We start from the raw sequence: 26422 nt of genomic DNA, 5'->3' as shown, positions 1-26422 counted from the left end.
GCTGGCAAAAGCTGTAGGGTACTCAATATAGCATGTCATTTCATGATTAGGACATGCTAGAATGAGATGACATGACAGGTTCATGAACTTGATCATAGATTTTGTTAAGTAAAACTGATATTTAACAAGACAGGTGTGTTATCAAGTCTCTTGACCTACTTAATATGGCAGGTGAACAACAAGGTTGAAAGAGAAGGTTACATCATGCGTAAAAGCTCCAAATATTTGATACTCCATGAATGGAAATGTCCTTCATCTGTTAATTCACCCCACCCCCTCTAAACTCAAGTATTTATTTGGAGAAGAGTTAGCCAGTAATGTTGTTCTTGTTTTTGTGTTTAACACCATTTTTAAGAACAAGATGGCTATATGTGGCAGCCAGTGTAATTGGCGGAAGAACCCAGGAAAACCCTGGTTAGATCCAATGACCCATGGGAAGGTACTTCAAACTTTTTCACATACCTACATTGCCCGAGTCTATGAGTAATACAGAGTTGAGATGGCAGTGATCAGTAAAGGTAAGCATTTTAAAACTCATGGCCACCTGAGGCTCCAGTTAACCAACATTTAAAGAAGGATTATTTAATGTCACAATGGAACAGAATATGAAATTTGCTGTCCACTATTTATAGGATTGCAACATGTTCACTCCAAAAGCCAGGATCTGTTTAAGCTATCACATAATCAAAAACGATAAAGTAACAGTCATGAGAACACTCACAGATTTTATACTCTCCATGCACTAACTGACAATACTTACCTCAACCAGGCACTCTTAAACTGTTAGCCCTAAATCATAACCCCTAAAATAAATCTGTTAGCCCTAAATCACAACCCCTAAATCAGAATGTTAACATCTAAAGCTGTTAGTTTTCTCAATGGACTTTTCAAACATCAAAAAACAAGAGATGAATAAATGACTTTAAAATAACTTCTGAAGTACTATTTCCATGATTACTATTAAATACATTTTAAATGCCTTCTGGAGTCCCATTTCCATGACTACTATTAAATACCTTCTGCAGTTTTATTTCTATGACTACTATTACATACCTTCTGAAGTCCTATTTATATGATTATTATTAAATACATTATGGAGTCCTGTTTCCATGCCTACTATTAAATACCTTCTGAAGTCCTATTTCCATGACTATTATTAACTACTTTCTGAAGTCCTGTTTCCATGGCTATTATTAAATACCTTCTGGAATCCTATTTCCATGACTACTATTAAATACCTTCTGAAGTCCTATTTCCATGACTACTATTAAATAGCTTCTGGAGTGCTGTTTCCATGGTTATTATTAAATACTTTCTGGAGTCCTGTTTCTAGCATTTACAAAGGACTTTTTTTATTAGACAGAGTAATTTTACAGTAAACAATTTTTTTTTCTTTCTCAAAAGCTTCAGGTTCTTTTTTAAAGACTTCATTAGGTGATCTTGGGTCACGTGATGAATGTAGTCTGTAACGCTGGACAAATGGACCAAAAATGTATTCAACTCCCCTTTATAAAATTTGGCAAGGGTATTAAAAATGCAAAATGTTTTATCAAGGTTAGGTGTGTCCCCTACCTTTGCCATCTGAGCCTGGATACCCTGTGCCTGAAGGGCCTGGACAGCTACCTCAGCTGCCTGGGGGTTTTCAAAGTCTACAAACCCGTATCCTGAAACAGACAAGAATGACATAAATATTAATGTGAACATAGTTAGGATCCTCAATAATAATTACAGGGTAAAACAAACTTGTTATAATGGACACCACATATAAAAACAACACCTGCTCCTTGTGGATGTTAATATTTTGGAACCCCTTCAGTCTGATTGCCTGTTGTACCCTTATATAACGCACACCTGCTTTTTATACATGACAACTTTAATGAACCACTTTAGTTTTATTACCTATTATTACACCACTATAAGAACATTTGTGGTACCTTGGGTGCCCTTTATAGAAAATCTGATTGTACAGCAGAACTCTGACAATCCAAATCTGGGAAAATGGATGAAACTTGGGAGCTTGTCTGTGTATATAAGGAACATGTTTGGGGTCTTACACTGGGTTGGTTCAGAAGGACAATGGATATGTCTGGTGTCTTCCACTGGATTGGTTGAGAAGGACAATGGATATGTCTGGTGTCTTCCACTAGTTTGGTTGAGAAGGACAATGGACAATGGATATGTCTGGTGTCTTCCACTGGGTTGGTTGAGAAGGACAATGGATATGTCTGGTGTCTTCCACTGGGTTGGTTGAGAAGGACAATGGATATGTCTGGTGTCTTCCACTGGGTTGGTTGAGAAGGACGATGGATATGTCTGGTGTCTTCCACTGGGTTGGTTCAGAAGGACAATGGATATGTCTGGGGTCTTACACTGGGTTGGTTGAGAAGGACAATGGATATGTCTGGGGTCTTACACTGGGTTGGTTGAGAAGGACAATGGATATGTCTGGGGTCTTCCACTGGGTTGGTTGTAAAGGACACTGGACATGCTTGAGGGACACTGATCATGTAGGATAAAAATTATTTTATCTGCAGCTCTACTGTTTCTATTTATGAAGAAAGATAATGGTTTTAAATTTGCTGTTGTTTTTATAGGTATAATGTCATTTTCAGCACATGAAAGGCTATCCATGGTGGCCATTAAAAATTTATTTATAATTTAATAATCTTCATTTTGATGATTTCAAATTCACTTTTCCAACATTTCCTCAGTGAAGCCAAAATTTTATAGTTTTCACATACCCATGCACAGCTATTTCAGTAGTAAATGTGCCCCTGTTTGATTGATACAGCCCCTATAGCTGTACATGTACCCCTGTATGGTTGGTATGGTCCAGCCCCTATAGTGGTACATGTATCCCAGTATGGATGGTATGGTCCAGCCCCTATAATGGTACATGTATCCCAGTATGGTTGGCATGGTCCAGCCCCTATAATGGTATATGTATCCCAGTATGGTTGGTATGGTCCAGCACCTATAGTGGTACATGTATCCCAGTATGGCTCATTCATACCCTAGAGTGGTAAATATACCACAGCATCGTTTGTACACCAACTCCTCCTTGTAACTGCATGTGTTCTGTATAATTTGACAGTCTAAACTGCATTCCATTTGATATATAGCATTTATGTATTATGTTTGAAAAAATATGTAAATATAATACACATTTTGAACTTTAAAATGTTAACTATTTTATTCCTTTCTGTTTTGTATTCACTGATAAATTCAATTAGCTTGGTGGCAATTATAAAAGTCTATGCAAGAAATTCAAGTTTTTTTCCAAGGACAAAAACATCACTTTTTAAAATCAAATACAAATGGTCTTCTAGGCAATCACTCATTACGGTGTATATCACCTGCATATAGATGTGTGTGTATCTGTGTGTGTGTGTGTCTGTGTGTGCCAAGCCATCTGCTCAAAGCAAGCTTGACAAAAATGTATTGCTTTTGTGATGGATGATGTGACCCCTCACATGAGGGGCCTTATATAATAGGAACAGTGAATCCGAAAAGCATGCACAGTAATGGGGTACAAACTTGCACCTTTGTTTGACAAGGTAATTTTTCTACATGTAATGTATGACATTTTTTCATTTATCTGCATTATACAGTGACTGAAACAGGCCAATATGGAGACTTCAAAGTCGGCATGAGAAAGAAGGGTAATAACTCAGAGGTCTACATGTTTGTCCTTCAGACATTGTGAAATGGTCCCAAAGCATAAAGACTTAATCACCTGAACAGTGTCAAAGAACCACAGGCAATGTCTCACAGACCCTTAAAAACACACCCATATTATACATCATGCAAGAATATCCTAAGGATAAAACCACATCTTGCACATATTTACATGTACATTTTATACCTGGCAACGAATCCTTAACTACAGATGTCAACACCAACCACTGAAATTTGCTATAAACAAATCTCAACCAAGCAAATAATCTGCATAAAACAATGAGTGACTTATAATTCATTTATATTTAATAAAAAACAAACCAGTGCCAGAAATCTTGATTTAAAGAATAATTTTTAATTACATTTCTCAATCTCTTTATATGTATGTTGAATATATTGTACAATATATCCATCTGCCAGTGCTTCCATCAATCCATCTACCCATCCAGTTTATTTTGTCTTTACATATTTTTTTCTTAAAAAAAGGATTCTTATACATTTTTAAAGAACAATGAACTTTAATTTTTTTTCAGGGAACAATCATGCCGAGACTTGAAACTGCCCATGCTAAAGGGAAATAAATCCTGAAGCCCAATTAAGTGAGTCCTGATGGGGAAAAGAGAATAACACTGAAATTGAAATATAAAAAGGCCTCAGTAAAAGTATGAATCTAAGAAGTAAACAAGTGTAGCAGTCAATTACATGATATATCCCTGACTTTTATCTCCAATCTACTTGTCATGTCATGTTATATTTTGGAAGCAGTCTCATTTTAATTCCTTAAGTCAATACCAATCACACTTGCATTTCATCTGCTGTTGCACCAAATGGCCACGATGTAATATACCAAACCTAATGAAATAAACCAAGACTTTTTATAATTTGTATTAGAAAATCTAATTTAATTTCATATTCTGACAAATGACTTGATTACAGTCCAAAAAAATAATATACATGGAGACTATGCAATTCAGAAATCAAAAAATTACTATCTGGATGGGAATGTGTCTTTTTGACCCCATTTGTGCTTAATCATCTAGAAACATGGAAAGTCTGATTTAGATGTTGATTACTGATAACTGCATGAAAGTGAAAGTTGAAGTACAAACTAATATTGACATTCCCGTAACAAGCAGAAATAAAGTATACTGTATTGCTCAGTCGTTGATCCTGAAGAACCAAAGATGAAACAAGAGGACCAAACAGGCCTAAAATTGCTCATCTGCCTGACATCTGCCTAATAGTCAGATGTTCAAAGTTGGCCAGGTAATCTAGGTTAATAGGATGCATATATTAGGAAGCTATTTCCCAATTTGTAGCATTTTCATCAACATTGAAGGTCTCCATGCCATGATGTTTTGTGTCAAAGTATGTCAAATTCTGTAAAGATACGTTGTGAGATAAAGCTATTTAGATTTCTTGTTTTAAGTACTGATAACTACATTATTGTAAATAATCAGCAATGATTTCATGCCAGAATGCTTTGTCAAATTTTGTCAAATTCTGAAAAGCAGTTTCTGAGAAAATGTTTTAAAGGTTTCTTGTTTTTAGTAACAGCAGTCATAAATGGTGGCAACTAAGCATCATTTGTAAACAAGAGTTACATAAACTGTCATATATCATGGCAACTCAGCATCATTTGTAAACAAGAGTTATATAAACAGCCATATATCGTGGCAACTCAGCATCATTTGTAAACAAGAGTTATATAAGCAGCCATTTATGATGGAAAATCAGCATCATTTGTAAACAAGAGTTACATAAACTGTCATAGATCATGGCAACTAAGCATCAATTGTAAACAAGAGTTACATAAACTGTCATATATCATGGCAACTCAGCATCATTTGTAAACAAGAGTAACATAACTGCCATATATCATGGCAACTCAGCATCATTTGTAAACAAGAGTTACATAAACTGTCATATATCATGGCAACTAAGCATCAATTGTAAACAAGAATTACATAAACTGTCATATATCATGGCAACTAAGCATCATTTGTAAACAAGAGTAACATAAACTGTCATATATCATGGCAACTCAGCATCACTTGTAAACAAGAGTTATATAAACTGTCATATATCATGGCAACTAAGCATCAATTGTAAACAAGAATTACATAAACTGTCATATATCATGGCAACTCAGCATCAATTGTAAACAAAAGTTATATAAACAGCCATATATCATGGCAACTCAGCATCATTTGTAAACAAGAGTTATATAAACTGTCATATATCATGGCAACTAAGCATCATTTGTAAACAAGAGTTACATAAACTGTCATATATCATGGCAACTCAGCATCACTTGTAAACAAGAGTTATATAAACTGTCATATATCATGGCAACTAAGCATCAATTGTAAACAAGAGTTACATAATCTGTCATATATCATGGCAACTAAGCATCAATTGTAAACAAGAGTTACATAATCTGTCATATATCATGGCAACTCAGCATCATTTGTAAACAAGAGTTATATAAACTTTTTGTAAACAAGAGTTACATAAACTGTCATATATCATGGCAACTCAGCATCATTTGTAAACAAGAGTTATATAAACTGTCATATATCATGGCAACTAAGCATCATTTGTAAACAAGAGTTATATAAACTGTCATATATCATGGCAATTCAGCATCATTTGTAAACGAGAGTTATATAAACTGTCATATATCATGGCAACTAAGCATCATTTGTAAAAAGTTATATAATCTGTCATATATCATGGCAACTCAGCATCATTTGTAACAAGAGTTATATAAAGAGCCTTATATCATGGCAACTCAGCATCATTTGTAAACAAGAGTTATATAAACAGCCATATATGATGGTAAATCAGCATCAATTGTAAACAAGAGTTCCTTTGAGAGACTGATACTCTATGGGCAAAAGAGAATTTGCAGTTATTCAAGATAACACCATTTCATCCTTTTAGCTGTAAAGTGTTTAAATTATCTTTTTTATTTAAATTAGCTGCTGTGGTGGACATACAGGATGTCAGATTGACACCATTATCATTTAGGATAAAGAAAATTTCATTTGAAGTCTTTTTGGTGACAAACGCATGCCACAATGATCATCCATTCAAGGGGATTAGTGACAACAAAGTTTTCACAACAGCTGTCATCACTGCGGTAATGGATGTAAGAGGTCTATAAACTGCCATATTGGACTCCTGATCAGCACCATTTTCATCTAGGCCAAACAAGACATCATAATACATTTTTTAGTACAAACTCCATTTTCATATGACTATCCATTCAAGAGGCATTTTTGTATGACCATCCATACAAGAGGCTAAGTGATAATCATTTTCAAAATGGCTGCCCTGGCTGTCACATTGGACATCAGATCAGCACCATTATTACCATCCATCCAGGGGATGTATCAATAACAGGATTTTCAAGATGGCTGCAATGTTGGCCATACTGGACCTCACATCGATGTCATTTTCATTCAGAACCAACTAGACACCATAAGAAGTATTTAAGTGTAACTCCAGTGCTGATGTGACTAACCATACATTCAGGAGGAGTAGCGATAACAAGATTTTAATGAGGGCCACTGTGGTGGCCATATCAGATTCGTGAGCAGCACCAATTTTATCTGGAGCCAGATAGACCATAGGATGAATGTATGTGCAAAGTTTCATGGCAATCCTCAAAGTAGGTGGGGAGGAGTAGTGAAATACACTTCCAAAAACAGATGGACTGACATAGAACAATGGACAATCGACAATTCCATAAGATCTTCTGGTCTGACCAGTTTTTATTTGAATGACGTGATTTAAAAGGTACCTAATATATTTACCAATGGTGGCAGCATAATTTTACAATTTGAAAGCCCTTTATGCCAGGAGGCTTTCTATCATATTTGGTCAAATTCTCAAAGAAGGCTTTTGACAGGTCATTTCAAGATTTTTCTATTTCTAGTAATAGCAGCCATCATTGGGTTTTTTTGGTATTGGTGGCCATTTGTTTTGGTAAATCAATATCATTTGTAAAAAAAATTTGTAATCCTGATATGGCATTATGCTTTTTTTTCAAATTTGGTCAAAATCTCCTACAGAGAGTCTAAGATTGCTGTATTTATTACTAATGGTGCCAATATTTGATGGCAGATCATGATCATTTAATGGAAGCTTAGAAGGTATTTATGCAATATGGGCCCTTGGGTGACCAAGTGGCCTACAACACTTGCCTATACAGATCACTGCCATCTCACCTATTTCCATGTGGGTTCATGTCTCTGGCTCAGCCATTGTTGGTATGTAAGAAAGTTGGCAAAGTTTCCCATGAGTCAGTGTTTCTTCTCTGGGGTTTCCCTGGGGTTCTTCCTCCACCAGTTATACTGGTTGCCACATATAGTCTGTCATGTGCTGAGAAATGGTGTTCACCCAGAACAACAATAATGCACTCTCTTGTTAAGTTTGGTTCAGATTAGTTTAGTGGTTCTTGAGACGAAGTTTGAAAACAGCAATTTTTGATGGAGACGTGACGCACAAAGGATATCCATATTGCAAGGTCTGCAAACAATCTGAAATCAACTCCTGTGTGTAAAGCTAAGGTATGAGATTAGATTTATAGTATCTACTTGAAATCTGCTGTCATATAAAGCAATGACAGATCTACTTGAAATCTGTTGTCATATAAAGCAATGACAGATCTACTTGAAATCTGCTGTCATATAAAGCAATGACAGATCTACTTGAAATCTGTTGTCATATAAAGCAACGACAGATCTACTTGAAATCTGCTGTCATATAAAGCAATGACAGATCTACTTGAAATCTGCTGTCATATAAAGCAATGACAGACCTACTTGAAATCTGCTGTCATATAAAGCAATGACAGATCTACTTGAAATCTGTTGTCATATAAAGCAATGACAGATCTACTTGAAATCTGCTGTCATATAAAGCAATGACAAATCTACTTGAAATCTGCTGTCGTATAAAGCAATGACAGATCCAGGTCCATGTACCACATCATGGTCTATGTTGTTAGCAGTTAGACTCATGCCAGCAAACACTGTATTTTTATTTATTGTATTGATGCAAAGGTCAATGCTTTGGTATTTGATAAAATAAATCAGTCAATTTATTCATTTATTTTAGTCATTCCAATTAAAATATTCTTTAGCTTTTCTGGGCAACTCTGTTCGTCCAGCTGATTGCACATACAAAGCCACCATCAAAATAATCAAGCCTAAATCACTACAAATTAAAAATAAAAAATGAAACCTAATTAAAGCAAACAGTCAGAAGATGTAGACAAAGTCTGATATAAACTGGTTAACAATCCAGGCCTTTGTTTGTTATTGTAAACGTAATAGGTTTGTAATGCTAAAACAAAATTGGTATTGATTGGTCAGGAGACTTTATGTCAATTTTTCTGCCAGCTGTCAGTTTGCAAATCCAATATCTCTGGCTAATATGAAACAGGAATTGGCAACCCTGAATTAGAAGGACTCATTTTTTTAAAGCAAAAACTTATCCCCCTCCCAAGCTAGGGTTATTCTGTGACAACTGTACTTGAAATGCGGAAAGATAAGTCTAGCAAGGAACATGCAATTTTCTAAGGACTGTGATATAGAAAGTTCCTGATATAAGAGGTCAGTATTATAGTGTGATATAGACATTCTTGATATTTAAGGTCTGGATTTGAGTCTTCCTCTCGTTTCATTACAACAGTCTGCTCAATTTAAAAAGCATATAGAGACCTTCACCTTTACAAACATTAGGATAAGTTTGATGCTCCTCCAATAAAAAAGATTTGTCTGCATCCCCCTTATAATATGACTTGTCTTTGCAAATATACTCCAGACCAAATAGGTTGGAAAAAAACTGTTGTTATTTTGGATTAAATGCCAATTCTCAGTGTAAGATATGTTATACATGGCAGCCAGTATAATGGTAGAATAACTTGGGGAAAACCCCAGTAAGAACCACCAACCCATCAGAAGCTACTGGCAAGCTTTCTCATATACCCACACTGGCCAGGCCCAAAACTTGAAACCATGTGGACAGAGGTCAGATGGCAGTAATGAGAAAAGACAAGCACTTTACACTATCTCACCACCCAGAGCCCCCTAAACAACTCCTACAGTATATATAGTAGTCCTCTATGTAGGTCACTGATTTTTTTGTATATAAACCAGTTTTCTTCTTTAAGTCAAAGTGACCATAAAGTCTGACCTTTTGATTCTCAAATCATTAGGTTTCTTCTTTACCCCATGTGCAAGCCATTACAAAGTACGGTAACAATAGATGATGGACAACTCAAGTTATTGTACAGAATCTATCCTTATTTTCAGTCACAGTTACCTTAACCTTTGACCTTCTAAGCCTGAAATTAAGAGGATTCTTTTGGAAAGTGCAAGCTATCCACAAAGTTTGGAGAATGTAGGAAAGTAAAGGACTTAAGTTATTGATTGTGCAGAAACTATTTTTCTTCCTTCAGTCACCAGTGACCTTGATCTATTCAACCTTTTGACCATAAAAGTGACATGTTTCTTCCTTAGCCTATATGCAAATGATCCACAATTCTTGGTCCAGTTTTCTTTGTTGCAGAATTAATGTTATGGTGCAGAAACCATTTTAGTCTTTCAAAGTAACCGTCACCTTAGACAATTTAACTCAAAAATCAATATGACTTCTTCCTTGCCCACAGGTTTCGTAACCATACATGATGAAGAACTTATTGTACTAAAGAGCTTTTTATTCATTCAGTGAGTGGCCTGGACCCTTGACCTTTCGAGCTATAATGATAGGGTTATTCTAGTAAAAGCAAACCATCCAAAACGTTTGGTAAATGTAGTGGGTGAAGGACTTGGTTGTGGCATGATAACCCAATGCTAGACATCACTGTCAATAAGATGTCACATTTGCAGACATCATAGTGATATGACTGAAACTTTTTAAAGCTATGTTAAAAATCTAAATCACACACACACACACACACACACACAGAAAAAACATAATATAATATTTCCACTTTAAGTTGGGCATAGAAAAATAAGATCCTGTCAGTGTTACCAACAAAATCCATGTCTGCCTTTAACAAGATGAAATAAATGAAAGAAGGCTCATAAAGACTTCATTATTCACATGGCAAAAATAAAGGTTTCCTTTCCTGTAATGATGCTAAGAAACTGTATTATACTTTAACAAAAGTTCCTGAGGATCAAGTCCTTTTCTAATTATAATCCTGTATGGAATATATCAAGTTTAATTCATGTATGGAATATATTATGTTTAAATCCTGTAAGGAAAATAGAAAGTCTAAATCCTATCCTGAATATATTTAGTCTAAATCCTATGTGTGTCTAAATCCTATGTGTGTCTGAATCCTATGTGTGTCTAAATCCTATGTGGGTCTAAATCTATGTGGGTCTAAATCCTATGTGTCTAAATCCTATGTGTCTAAATATGTGTGTGTCTAAATCATATGTGTGTCTAAATCATATGTGTGTCTAAATCCTGTCTAAATCCTATGTGGGTCTGAATCATATGTGCGTCTAAATCCAGTCTAAATCATATGTGGGTCTAAATCATATGTGTGTCTAAATCCTGTCTAAATCCTATGTGTGTCTAAATCATATGTGTGTCTAAATCCTATGTGGGTCTAAATCCTATGTGTGTCTAAATATGTGTGTGTCTAAATCCTATGTGTGTCTAAATATGTGTGTGTCTAAATCCTATGTGTGTCTAAATCATATGTGTGTCTAAATCCTGTCTAAATCCTATGTGGGTCTGAATCCTACGTGGGTCTAAATCCTATGTGGGTCTAAATCCTATGTGAGTCTAAATCCTATGTGTCTAAATTCAATGTGGGTCTAAATCCTACGTGTCTAAATCCTATGTGTGTCTAAATCCTGTCTAAATCCTATGTGGGTCTGAATCCTATGTGTGTCTAAATCCTAAGTGGGTCTAAATCCTATGTGGGTCTGAATCCTATGTGTGTCTAAATCCTAAGTGGGTCTAAATCCTATGTGGGTCTAAATCCTATGTGTCTAAATCCTATGTGGGTCTGAATCCTATGTGTGTCTAAATCCTATGTGGGTCTAAATCCTACGTGTCTAAATCCTATGTGTGTCTAAATCCTGTCTAAATCCTATGTGGGTCTGAATCCTATGTGTGTCTAAATCCTATGTGGGTCTAAATCCTATGTGGGTCTAAATCTATGTGGGTCTAAATCCTATGTATGTCTAAATCCTGTCTAAATCCTATGTGGGTCTGAATCCTATGTGTGTCTAAATCTTATGTGGGTCTAAATCCTATGTGTGTCTAAATCTATAAGGGTCTAAATCCTATGTGGGTCTGAATCCTTTGTGGGTCTGAATCCAATGTGGGTCTAAATCCTATGTGGGTCTAAATCCAATGTGGGTCTAAATCCAGTGTGTGTCTAAATCTAGTGGGTCTAAATCCTATGTGGGTCTAAATCCTATTTGTGCTGGAAGGTATTAAGGTCTGATATGAAACAAATCCATGCAATAATGTTTCCGCTTGATCTGAAGAAATCACACAAATGCTATATTCTTTCAAAATTATGTAACGAATTTTAGAAAATGAAGAAAATTATGATATTAAGTGGTAATTACTAGAATTTTTAAAAAAATCATCTAACACAAAAATGCACTTGTCAATGTTTTATTATTTTTTTTGTAGTGCATTAGCAATCTCATTTTTGGGAAGGGGGTAATAACAATCTCTTGTGTTTTGAGGGTGGGGCATTAGCAATCTTGTGTTGGGGGGCTTTAGCAATCTTGTGTTGGAGAGATTATCCATCTTGTGTTGGGGGGGTGCATTAGCTATCCTGTGTTTGACCAGGGTGGGGGATAATAACATGATTTTGAGGCAATGAATAAAAACAAAGCTAAAATGATGACTTTCAACGTACTGACGAAACCTACAGAATGACAATAAAAAACAAAATTTTGAGGGAACCTTGAAGGAACGCCTAAATTACATGAATCCATACAAGCTAAGATAATGTATTCTTAAAAAAAGCGTTTCTTTCGTCTGAATTAATTGTCTCTGACTTATTGATTTGAGACTGGTTAGCCACTTAATGGTACGATTGCCAGGATGCTAACTGAAGCAACAGTCTAAGTCAATTGGCTGTTTTCACCAGTTAGAAGTTGGTGCCTGTTTCAGGTTATGGCATATTGAATTTGATTTCTTGTCCTTCATGCCATTTTGTGCTTGCTTTATATGAATTATCGAGCCTGGTGCTGCATTCAAATCCAGAAGAAATCCATATTTCTAAATTGTGTCTTTTCTTTACAGACAATCAGCCTAACAAATAAAACCCCTATAGTGGAATGAGCAAGAAAAAGGAATTTGGTAAAACATAAATCACAAGTCAGTATTGTCTAAAATTCCATCACGGTAATCCATACCATTATGAATCTTTTCAAATGTCGGCTGCTGAGGGCCAATTTATCATGTACCCTGTATGGCTAAAATTTCTCCATTGTTATACTTTGGGCATGTCTTATTTATTAATTTTAACTTTTTCAAAATTTTGCTATTTTCCAGTTATTTTACTCCATTTGCATGTGAGATAATATTTTCAATTTTTAGGCAGGTTGCCAAACAAAAAAGAAAACTGAAAATTTTTAACAATGTTAAAATTGCACAATGTATTCTTATATGTCTTACTGTTGTGACGAATGCTGGAATGAAATTGATTTTATCATTGTTATTTCTATTTATACCAAATCTGATTTAGAATTTGCAGAAAAGAATTAGCAAGTACCAGTTGGTAGCTCTATATTTCTGAATTATCCATTTAACCCCATTGCAAATATTGTTAAGTGTGGCTCTGTACAGTCTGTAAAGACACCTATACTCATCACAACAACTTTTATTTGTCTGTGAGGTGATAATCCATTAGATGCATACATGAATGTACTAAATAATGTGCAATGAAACAAAAGCAGAGAAACTGACATTTTTTAATGCCTTTAGATTGTCCCAGATAAGCAAAGGAACAGCTTTGTTTTAGACTGGTCCAAATAAGCAGAGAAATAGATTTTTAAATCATTTAGACTAGTCCAGATAAATATAGGAACTGATTTTTTTTAAATCATTTATACTGGCCCAGATAAGCAGCAGCTACTATTTTCAAACAGAAAGCAATATATGATAAAATAATGGTCACATTGTATTTAAAGCTTAATTGGTATAGCTAATAGTTCATATGTAAGTCTGTAATCCAAGGCCATTAGACACACATTTCATGATAGAAATATCGGAACTCCATGACCTGAATCAAAGAAAACCAAGTTTTTGCATATTTTTCAATCATTAATAACAGATAATCTGTCAAAAAGATACAGAATGTATGATGAATAGATAACAGTCCAATACTACTGACCTTGCATCAAAGTAAATACCTCATGGACTAACAGTGGCCATTAATCTGGTTGTAGGGCAGTTTTAAGAAGCTAGTCTGACAAAAGATACAGTTTGGTTGTAGGGCTGAGTCAAATTTTAAGAATCAAGGCAGTCAAAATATACAATTTGGTTGTAGGGCTGAGTCAAGTTTTAAGAATCAAGGCTGTCAAAAGATACAATTTGGTTTTAGGGCAGTCAAATTTCGAGAATCAAGGCTGTCAAAAGATACAATTTGGTTTTAGGGCAGTCAAGTTTCGAGAATCAAGGTTGTCAAAAGATACAATATGGGTGTGGGGCAGTCAAGTTTCAAGAACCAAGGCTGTCAAAAGATACAATTTGGTTGTTGGGCAAAGTGCAAGATTTAAGAAGCTAGGCTGTCATAAGATACAATCTGGTTGTCAAGACTGCTGAGTACCAAATTTTTCCACTCTTGTACTTTAAAATACTTTGTTAATTTTGTACTTTAAAATACTTTGTTAATTTTGTGTAAAGTCAAGAGCGTAGTTGAATCTAATTGAGTTACCCCTCTATAAATAATGATAATAATAATAATAATAATAATATTATTATTATTATTATTATTATTATTATTATTATTATTATTATTGAGAGAGCCTATTTGTACCTAATTGAGTTACCCTCTATAAATAAAGATATTATTATTATTATTTTTATTATTATTAGAAAGAGAGCCTATCTGTGCCTAATTGAGATACCCATCTATAAATAAAAACAGTATTATTATTATTATTATTAGTAGTAGTAGTATTACTATTAAAAAGAGAGCCTATTTGTGCCTGAGTTACCCTCTATACATAAAGACATAGTACCATATGTATTCACTTAAATTACCATATGTACTTGCTTACAAGTCAAACTACACAGACTCAGATCTGTTAATGCACCACCTTATCTGGGTCTATGTGGTTTGTTAGGAGTAATCAGTGGAACAAAACAACATAGAACCTGGTCTACTGATGATGTTGGTGATGGCAGAACAGGTTTTATGTTGTTTGTAATTGTGAATGAGTATTTATGGTACAGAATATTAATCTGCAATCAAATGCATGCAGTTCAATGTTCTTACAACTTCTGGTGTTATAATCAGTGTATATCACATGTCACTGTATACTTCTAATTTTAAAATACTCATTCATACTGTAATCAAAACTATTGGATATTTTAATACCAATCCAACCTCTCTACATTGTCCACCTGTATAAAATGGACAAAGTTCCAACAAGTGTCCAGTGGAGGGAAGTTTAACTGCCTGTTATCAGCCAGGAACTAAAACTTAAAAGCAGAAACCATATTTTAAAATCCAGGTTATGGCATCCAGTCAGATTTTCACTCTCAATCTGATGCAGTCTGCCATCCAGTTAAACATCACTTTTCATGCTATATGATTTGTTTCGCTTCAGCTGTTGCTTCAAGAAATATTGATAGGTGCAACAAGAGACTGTTGATATGATCAACACATGGCTTGCAATATGATCAGGATATGGTACACACAATCACCAATAATTGAAAATTATGAAATAATTGAGTGTTGAAAAGTAAATTAGCATACAGTGTCAAACACAACACACCTAACTATCAATATGCTTTGAATACATCATTTTGCAAGCATGAACTTAACACTGATCAAGCCAATCAACAGGAGACACTCTTTGTGGCTAGTGGTTGGTCTTGAAACTTAAGTCTTCTATGATAAATAATAGAACTGACTGAAAGCATTGTAATAGGATATATGACCAATACCCACATAATAGTGAGGGCTGTGACAAGTGACAGTATAATGAGAATGTGACAAGGGACAGTATAATGAGGATTTGACAAGGGACAGTATAATGAGGATGTGAGAAGGGACAGTATAATGAGGATTTGACAAGGGACAGTATAATGAGGATGTGACAAGGGAAAGTATAATGAGGATGTTAGAAGGGACAGTATAATGAGGATGTGACAAGGGACAGTATAATGAGGATGTGACAAGGGACAGTATAATGAGGATGTGACAAGGGACCACTACCCACATTATAATGAGGGTCATGGCAATGAACCACTAGCTACATTATATAAGGGCTGTGGCAAGGAACTACTAGCTACATTATACAGGGGCTGTAGCAAGGAACCACTAGCTACATTATATAGGGGCTGTAGCAAGGAACCACTAGCTACATTATGTAGGGGCTGTAGCAAGGAACCACTAGCTACATTATATATGGCTGTGGCAAGGAAACATTAGCTACATTATATAGGGGCTGTGTTCAGTGGCTATCATGCATATTATAAAAGAGGATGTGACAAGGAGCCACAACCCACATTATAAAGTGGGATCTGGTGAGGGACTAGTACCTGCATTATAATAGGGCTGTGGTGAGGGACCAATGTACATATTATAAAGAAGCTGTGGTGAAGGACCAAAACCCACACTGTAAATGATTCTAAGGAATCACTACATGCATTATAAAGGGGCTACAATGAGGGAGCATTGCTTGTATTATAAATGAGCTGCAGTAAGGGAACTTTACAGGGAGTATAATGGGTTCTGCAGTGAAGGAACACTACTTGTATTATAGATGGGACTGCAGACAGGGAACACTGTCTGCACTATAGAGGTGGCTGCAGTGAGGGAACACTACATGCATTATAAATGGAGACTACAGTGGGGAACAATACTTGCATTATAAAGGGGCTGCAGTGAGGAATGCTACCTGCATTATAATGGAGAGGGAACTCTGCCTGCATTATAAAGGGGGGTAAAGTGATGGAATAATATTTGCATTATAAAAGTGGTAGCAGTAAAGAAATACTACTTGCATTATAAAGGGGGCATTAGTGGGGTAACAGGGAACAATACCTGCATTATAATGGGAGATTCCGTGAATTAAAAAAATGCATTATTATGGGGATACAGCGACTAAACACTACCAATATTATAAATGGGCTAAGGTGAGACCACTACTGATTATGAGAAAGTAAAAATAATTTAATTCACTGACTTACCTTTACATTTATTTGTTGCTTCATCTATTATTGCTTTTGTAGAAATTATTTTACCATATCTGAAAGTAAGATAAAAGCATTTCAAAATGTTGCTCAATGAACATTCTCATAGTTACATTCATATCGCAGTATATCTTTAAAAAAAATGTGTTATCACATACTAGCTAATTAGTGTAGCAAATGAATCATGTACTTGCTAGTTAGTGTAGCAAATGTGTGATCATGTACTAGCTAGTTAGTGTAGCAAATGTGTGATCATGTACTAGCTAGTTAGTGTAGCCAATGTGTAATCATGTACTAGCTAGTTAGTGTAGCAAATGTGTAATCATGTACTAGCTAGTTAGTATAGGAAATGTGTAATCATGTACTAGCTAGCTAGTGTAGCAAATTTTGTGTAATCATGTACTAGCTACCGGTAGTTAGTATAGTAAATGTTGCTGGGAGTTTCATCTTCTTTCAACCATTGCTTTCATTTTCTTAGTTATTGTTGTCTTCTTAGACACTAGACTTCTAATTTCTATGAGAAATGCATCTCTGAACAGTTCAAAGAGCAATCTAGATCTGGGCTTCCAGTTCTAAAAGAAATATGGATGTGGGCTTCCATTCGATGCTTTTTAGTTCGTTTCTGAAAGGTTAGTAGCTGAGATATTTTGACACGAGTTCACTATTTGTGTTTAACAAAAGTTAAATTCACTACTTGTTAGGTAGCAGTTCTTTTGTTTAACATGAGTTTAAGTTCATTATCTGTTGGGTAGCAATGTTCATGAATTTCATGGCTTCTACAAACCACAAGTTTAAATATTTCAGGAACAATTAACTAAAGTACCAATAAAATGGTAATCTTTGACAAACAAAAATTATACCCACACAAATAAATGGAGTCATAAAACTTGTATGATAAAAAAATGAACCTAGAGATCTGGCATGATAAATATACCCCCCTCACAGGCTTATTCACAAAGAGATGCTTGATATGTGATTCATGCCTAATGACTATGCAACACACCCAATTTCTAAGATCCCGTAAATTACTTCAGCTCATATTCCTTATGGTGCACCATAATTTAATGAGATTGGCAAGAACCAAAATGACCCATGGAGATTTACTTGAAATAAGAATCCATGTGTGTTTTTTGAAACGTCTATTACCAGAAAACTACAGTAATTAATTTTTAAAAATGTTAATGATGCACACTGCACATGATACTGCAATGCAAGCTGTCTCTACCTGATCTGGCTCTTATTTGTGTTATGTATATTTGATTTAATTTATATTTGATTTAATTTATATTTGATTTAATTTAATTGTTTGTTTGTTAGTTTTATTTTATTTTTACTCCATTACATGCTTTTGTAATGCAACTTTGTTTACTGCATTTGACATTTTCGAGAAATTAGTCTGACCTGACTGTTTTTGTTTTGTAAATGCCTAATAATAGAAACTTTGTATCTAATGCTGACCTAGTTCCTGACTTTGATTCAGAGTCAGTGAGAGTAAAGTAAACAACTTATTTTTTTGTTGGTTTTTTTTTAATTCTTTATTAGTGTAGATTCCTAAAGTGAAATTGAGGCCATAATGGGAGTATGTGATGTTAGGCATGTAAAGCTTATATGTTGTTCAAGAAACATGATTATATGACCCTCATACGGGAATCAGTTTTGCATCTTAAATTAATATATAACTGTTTCCTAAATAAGAATTTACTCAGTTGGGCTATAAACCATTGACACTTAAAGGAATTTTGTTGTGACCAGTTTGAGTTGAAATTCTATTTCATGGAATTATTAATTCTTTTCCCTGGAGATATTTAAGTGCTCATACAGAATTCATGGACAAAGACATTTATTGAAATTTTATTTGGAATTCAAAACTGGAATATTATTTTCTGTGGTTCAACAAGGAACTGTTGACACATAAGAACAACACTAGCTATTGCATGTGTCATAGACCTCCATCTTCGATTTTTTTTCAGGACTCCAACTCAGATTCATTTAGGACTTTTTTTTCCAGGACTTCTATATTTTAATTCTTGGATTATTTTTGGATTTGATTCATAAAACCATTAAGTAATTTTTCTCATTCTTACCTTGTTTTTCATGTGAAATAAATTATTTGTTAAATTTTACAAAGCTTGTTGTCTTCACTCATTTCTCGTTGCATTTTATAAGAGCCTAAACATAGTACTTGATCCAGCTCTTACTTGATCTAGTTCTTACCTGATCTAGTTCTTACCTGATCTAGTTCTTACTTGATCTAGTTCTTACTGGATATATAACTTAATGTAGCCCTTATTTGATGTAGCTCTTACTGGATCAAGATATAACTTTATATAGCTCTTACATGATCCAGACATAACTTGATCTTTATGCTGTTTTTAGGCTTAGCTCTTTCTCTAAACCAAGGATAAACATGTATATACCAATTAGTATTAACAGCCTACACCATTTGATTTATTACCAACAGTCCATGCCAATTAGTACCAACAGTTCATGCCATTTAGTACCATCAGTCCATGCTATTTTGTAATAACAGAACATGCCATTCAGTACCAACAGTCCATGCCATAAAGTAATAACTGTCTATGCCATTTAGTAATAACAGTCCATGCCATTTAATACCAACAGTCTATGCCATATAGCACTAACAGTCTATGCCATTTAGTAATAAATGTCCATACCATTTAATACCAACAGTCTATGCCATTTAGTACCAGCAGACCATGCAATTTACTAATAACAGAAGGGGACATTCAGTACCAAAAGTCTATGCCATTTAATACCAAGAGTCTGTGCCATTTAGTACCAACAGTCCATGCCACTTAGTAGCACAGTCCATGCCATTTAGTAGTAGCAGAACATGCCATTCCATACCAACAGTCCATGCCATTTAGTACCAACAGTCTTTGTCATGTAGTACCAACAGTCTATGCCATTTAGTCCCAACAGCCCATGCCATTTATGAATAATAGAGCATGCCATTCAGTACCAACAGTCTATGCCATTTAGTAATAACAGTCTTTGTTATGTAGTACCAACAGTCTACACCATTTAGTCCCAACAGCCCATACCATTTATGAATAACAGAGCATGCCATTCAGTACCAACAGTCTATGCCATTTAGTAATAACAGTATATTTTTATCACGCTAAAAGATGAGTCCATCGAAGGTACTCTGCTCTAAAGGGTGAAAAGAATTTGCAGGAATTAAAGATCTGACCATTTCTTCCTTTTAACTGATGAGTGTTGAAACCATCTCTGATATTCTTCAGTGATAACAAGAGTTTCAAATTAGCTACAATGGTATATATGTTGGATGTCAGTTTGACACCATTTTCATTTAGAACAAGCAGACTTCATTAAAGTCTTTTGGTAAAATAAAACAACCGTGTTATAACGATCATCCATTCGAAGGAAATAGTGACCACATTTGTAAGACAGTTGTCATGGCAGCCACATTGTCCATACATCTGGCAACATTCTTACTTAGGACTTGGTGAAAAACCGATCTCATAATAAGCATCCATTAAGGGGATTAGTGACAACAAGATTTTTAAGACAGTCCTAACAGCCTTTAGGACCAGTACCATTTTCCTTTAGGACTAAGTAGGCATCACACAAGGTCTACAAGAGAAAACCGAAGTTGATATAGCCATCAATTTGGACTGGAGTAGAGATAAACATTTTCAATATATGAATTCAGAGATACGACTTTCCTTTAAGAAGTAGAAGCAATAACAATATCTTCAAAATATTTGCTTTACATCATGTACACTCAATATCCTTTACATCATGTGCACTCAATATCCTTTACATCATGTACACTCAGTATCCTTTACATCATGTACACTCAGTATCCTTTACATCATGTACACATGTACACTCAATATCTTTTATATCATGAACACTCATTATCCTTTACATCATGTACACTCAATATCTTTTACATTATGTATACTCAGTATCCTTTACATCATGTACACTCAGTATCCTTTAAATCATGTACACTCAATATCCTTTACATCATGTACACTCAATTTCCTTCAGATCATGTACACTCAATATATTTTACATCATGTACACTCAGTATCCTTTACACCATGTACACATGTACACTCAATACATTTTATATCATGTACACTCAATATCCTTTACATCATGTACACTCGATATCTTTTACATCATGTACACTCCGTATCCTGTACATCATGTACACTCAGTATCCTTAAAATCATGTACACTCAATATCCTTTACATCATGTACACTCAATTTCCTTTAGATCATGTACATTCAATATCTTTTACATCATGTACACTTTAAAACATTTTCTTTACATTATAATATTGTGTAGTCAATAACAAATGGAATGCTTTCAAACAATGGAAGTTCAGACTGACACCATGTATCATGGAAAACATCTCAAGTAAAAATGTAAGATGATCAAATTATTATTGTACAGGATTATGATTATACTAAAATATAATAAAATAATTCTTAATCCCTTAATACCTTTCTGAAGATGTTCATAGAAACACTTCCTTTCTTTTTGGTGATACCAATAACTAGTAACTAGTAACTCTTACTAAAACAAATAATATTTCCTGTACAGATTAAAACATTGGCTTCAATATGCAAATGTTTCCTATACAGGTTACAAATTTGGCTTCAATATGCAAATAACATTTCCTATACAGGTTAAAAATTTGGCTTCAATATGCAAATTATCCATGAGCTCTCTTTGGAGATATTCACAAAAAGTACATCCGCATAAAATTTGCCAAATTGTAAACTAAAGATGCAAATAAATTCAATACACGTGTGCTAAATGAGCCAAAAACGTGATGGAATGTCTTTGCTCATTCAGTTCAAGTGGCAAAATTTGAAAATACAGTACAACCTCTGCCTCAGACATCGTTATGTGGAACACCTGGAATCTCACAACCATGTTTTTTTCAACCTGACAGAATATTCAGCATTATGTTATGTCTGAGTCTGTTCTTTCAGACAATTAGACTCAGATGAAGAAATTGCTATTCCCAGTAAATCTTCAGAATGATATACAATACGCTGATACTTTTACAAAACATTTTGGCAACAAAAGACGGTTTTACTCTTCACATATTCTTCTGTATGGGGAAGTGGGTTCTACTCTGAACTAACCCTTAATAGGAGAGAACGGGGTTGAACTCACACAAGAAGTTGGTTGTAATGCATTTGTCTTTGACATTTTACAAAATAAATGGTGTCCTTTTAGTGTAAAAATCATTTTACAAAAGTTGTATTAAAAAAAAGGTGGGTGCTTTACAAACTTGGTAATTCAATGTTATATTGGTTTTTCCATGACAGGTCTATTTCAGGAACCTTGAGAATCCAGCTTAATTTGATATGGAAAAAAATTCATTATCTATCAACACAGCTCTTTAAATGCATTTTTGTTCTTTCTGAAATGCTTAACTATTAGAACTGTCATAATTCTTGTGCTTTTTCAAGACTTCTACATGAAATGATACAGTTTTGTTTGTCATTCAAATTATAAACATATATGTATTTATTTGTTCTTGGGGGCAAGATAGCTAATGAAAGGTAATATGATATTTGAAAAATCAAAATAGTTCAGCTGTTAAAAGCAAAGCTAGAAAAGAAGAGAATATTTCATATTTGCTGGGGTTCTGTACTTACAAATGGAACAAACAGTGGCACAGTTTACCAACTTGACGCAAAAGAGTCTGAGCCTATCATTCATGATAAACCCAGAGTCTGTGAGCGAGAGAATCATTCCTGGGGTACAAATATGCTAAATCTGTGATATGATAAACACAGTCTATTATCCAGAGTATCATTCCTGGGGTACATATATACTACATCCATGATATGATAAACCCAGTCTGTGAGCAAGAGTTGTCATTCCTGGGCTACAAAATATACCACAATTCCTGCTATGATAAACCCAGAGTCTGTGAGCCAGAGTATCATTCCTGGACTACAAATATACCACATCCATGCTATGATAAACCCAGAGTCTGTTAGCAAGAGTTATCATTCTTGGGGTACAAATATACCACATGCTTGGACAAACTCAGAGTCTGTTAGCCAGAGTATCATTCCTGAACTATAAATATACCACATCCATGCTATGATTAACCCAGAGTCTGTTAGCAAGAGTTATCATTCCTGGGGTACAAATATACCACATGCTATGACAAACCCAGTCTGTGAGCAAGAGTATCATTCCTGAAGTAAAAATTTACCACGTTCAAGGTCTTTAATTGCAAAATTGTTTTAAAAAATGGGATTAGTTTATTCCAGGATAAACCTTTCTTTTTAAAACAAACACAAAAAATGTTTGTAAGGTGTAGGCTTATTGTCACACATTGAATGGGATAATTACGGTAACTGTACAATTTTGCAATATGTACATTTCAATGTTGTGTCTCAATAAACAAAGGTAGTGCCTTTCAAGTGTCAAATATCTGTGATTCTAATTAGACATTATTCTTTGCACAAACACACACAAACACACACACACACACAACACACACACACACACACTGCAGAAATAGATGGCATAAAGTGTAAAGAAAAATATGAGCAGTATCAACAAGTTCCAGAGTACCTTAAATGGCCATCCATGCACATTACTACTTTTATAAGTTTCAGACTCAACATTACTGATATAACAATGATAATACAAGTGGAAATATTTTATTCTTGAGTGGGGGGGGAAGCAGTTACCGGCTGTTCACATAAGACCCTTTTGACTGCTTTTGGCATACAACTTGTCACCCACCTGTTCCTAATTCCATAAGAGCCTAGAGGACTGGACATGAGGAATTTAAAATGCATTTGAATGTGTGACTTCTGGTGTTCATGGCCTGTTTATGGATCGCCACATTTCCTCATCTCCAATAATCATCAAACTACATACAGTATCGACCTAGATCTGCCATATCATAATGAACAACAGTTCTCATAATCAGCCAACTACATACAGCATAGACCTTGATCATAATCAGGCCTTGTGTTTAGTAAAATGCCAGAGACCTGCAAAAAGCTTGAGCTGAGGACGGTTATTCTCTCTACTCAAAAATATATATGGCATCATTTACAGCACATCACTGTTTACAGCATATGACTTCATATATCAAAATGACAGAGCCTGTAAGTATATCACTATCTGTGAAAGGCAATTGCCATGAAATCTGGGACAAAAATTGATAAGCTCACTCAGAAAATGTCAAGAATCCTTGTTTGGAGCAATAAGATTGGAGGAGAGCAATGGATCACTTTCCTGGACACAATTTAAGGAGGGTGATGGCACATGCGACCAATTACACTCCTCAAAACCAGCCATGCGTAATGAACAAACAACTAAAGGTTAAAGTTTCAGACTGTAACTTGTCCTGCAGGACATGAGATTAATGTGACAATAACCTTGACAACAGTAATAACCTTAATCTCTTGCTTTTGTAGGAAGTCTACGGATCCTGAGAATGCATTGATATGTCAGATTCACTGAGTGGGCAACAATTTAAGAAGAAATCTTGAAAATAAAGGTTTTTAACTGCAATTGACTATATAACAGTGAATGAAGGTACATCATCAGCTCTCTTGCACTTTCTGCCAAGAGGTTAAATATATTTATTGAATGATTAGCCCATACCTAATTACAGGTATAGTCCAACCACCAGCATATACCTAATTACAGGTGTAGTCCAACCTCCAGCCCATACCTTATTACAGGTATAGTCCAACCCACAACCCATACCTTATTACAGGTGTAGTCCAACCACCAGCATATACCTAATTACAGGTGTAGACCAATCCCAGTCCATAACTTATTAAAGGTATGTCCAACCTCCAGCCCATACCTTAACATAGGTATAGTCAAACCCCCAACCCATACCTAATTACAGGTATAGTCCAACCTCCTGCCCATACCTTATTACAGGTATAGTCTAACCCCCAGTCCATACCTTATTACAGGTATAGTCCAATTCCAGTCCATACCTTATTACAGGTATAGTCCCACCTTCACAGAAAAAAGTTCTTGATTAATCCCTGCAATAGTCAGGGAAAGGAGATGATGGGATATTTAATAGTGAGCTGCATAGGACCTAAGTGTATACACATATAGTATTCAACTGCATTGAACCTAAGTGTAAACACAGATGGTATTCAACTGCATAGGACCTAAGTGTACATACAATTGGTATTTAATTGCATTGAACCCAAGTGTATATACAACTGGTATTCAACTGCATAGGACCTAAATGTATACACATATAGTATTCAACTGCACTGAACCTAAGTGTATATACATATCGTATTCAACTGCATTGAACCTAAGTGTAAACACAGATGGTATTCAACTGCATAAGACCTAAGTGTACACACAACTGGTATTCAACTATATTGGACCTAAGTGTACACACAGATGGTATTCAATTGCATAGGACCTAAGTGTACACACAACTGGTATTCAACTGTATTGGACCTAAGTGTACACACAACTGGTATTCAACTGCATTGGACATAAGTGTATACACAGTTGGTATTCAACTGCATAGGACCTAAGTGTATACACAGATGGTATTAAGATGCACAGGACCTAAGTGTATACACAGATGGCATTAAACTGCATGGGACATAAGTGTATAAACTGATGGTATTCAGAAGTGGAAATTTAACATGCATGTGACCTAAGAGAAGTAGAATAAATGTACTGGATTTGAGAAATCTGAAACCAGATATTGTAAATATTCAATCAGAGTGTCAAAAACTGAAATATCAGCTGTGACATTTAATTCTCCTTTAATTAAAATTCAAAAACTGAAATATCAGCTGTGACATTTAATTCTCCTTTCATTAATCTTCAGATACTCTTCAAAGCAACACCCATAACAAATGCATGTTGCCACAGAACACTATTCAACAATGAACCACTTTCAACCTGTTCTATATACAAGAATTATACACAAATGATTATTGATGTCTCGTACATAAACTGAAGGATATCAGGAAAACAAGGAAATTTTGCAAACCTTCACATTTAAATCCAAACACTTCAAAACCACATGCATCACAACCATATATATATAATTATGTACATATTGATATAAATTAATGTCTATTGCAGATTAATAAATAAATATTTTATGCATGTTCTTTGTACTGGAAGAGAGTTTTTAATTGGCTTTGAGCTTTCTAATGATTCCTCATGTAATGAAATATTTTGAAATTTTGTTGAATATATACTTTTTAAACAATAAAGGTACTGGGAAATAAAGAATTGGTAACTGACATTGATATGTGACAGCCAAAATG

The 26422-nt window shown here is 34.8% G+C and overlaps 1 protein-coding gene across 17 annotated transcripts in view; it reads right to left on the bottom strand.

The window, feature by feature from the left end:
- Nucleotides 1-26422, bottom strand: part of LOC149776646 (RNA-binding motif, single-stranded-interacting protein 2-like) — a 437315-nt gene that overhangs the window by 78445 nt on the left and 332448 nt on the right. For all 17 annotated transcript variants that reach the window (XM_089941160.1, XM_089941163.1, XM_089941164.1 and 14 more), the window contains 2 exons: nt 17101-17159; nt 1573-1664 (listed from right to left, as the gene is read on the bottom strand). In XM_089941160.1, coding sequence (XP_089797286.1) covers nt 1573-1664; nt 17101-17159 — 151 coding nt within the window. The remainder of the gene's footprint in view (nt 1-1572; nt 1665-17100; nt 17160-26422) is intronic.

This window comes from Sinohyriopsis cumingii, chromosome 18 (genome assembly GCF_028554795.1).
Source record: "Sinohyriopsis cumingii isolate HCF-2022 chromosome 18, ASM2855479v2, whole genome shotgun sequence".
Taxonomy (NCBI): domain Eukaryota; kingdom Metazoa; phylum Mollusca; class Bivalvia; order Unionida; family Unionidae; genus Sinohyriopsis; species Sinohyriopsis cumingii.
Note: the sequence above shows the minus strand (reverse complement) of the source record. Positions and strands in the feature narration are given on the sequence as shown.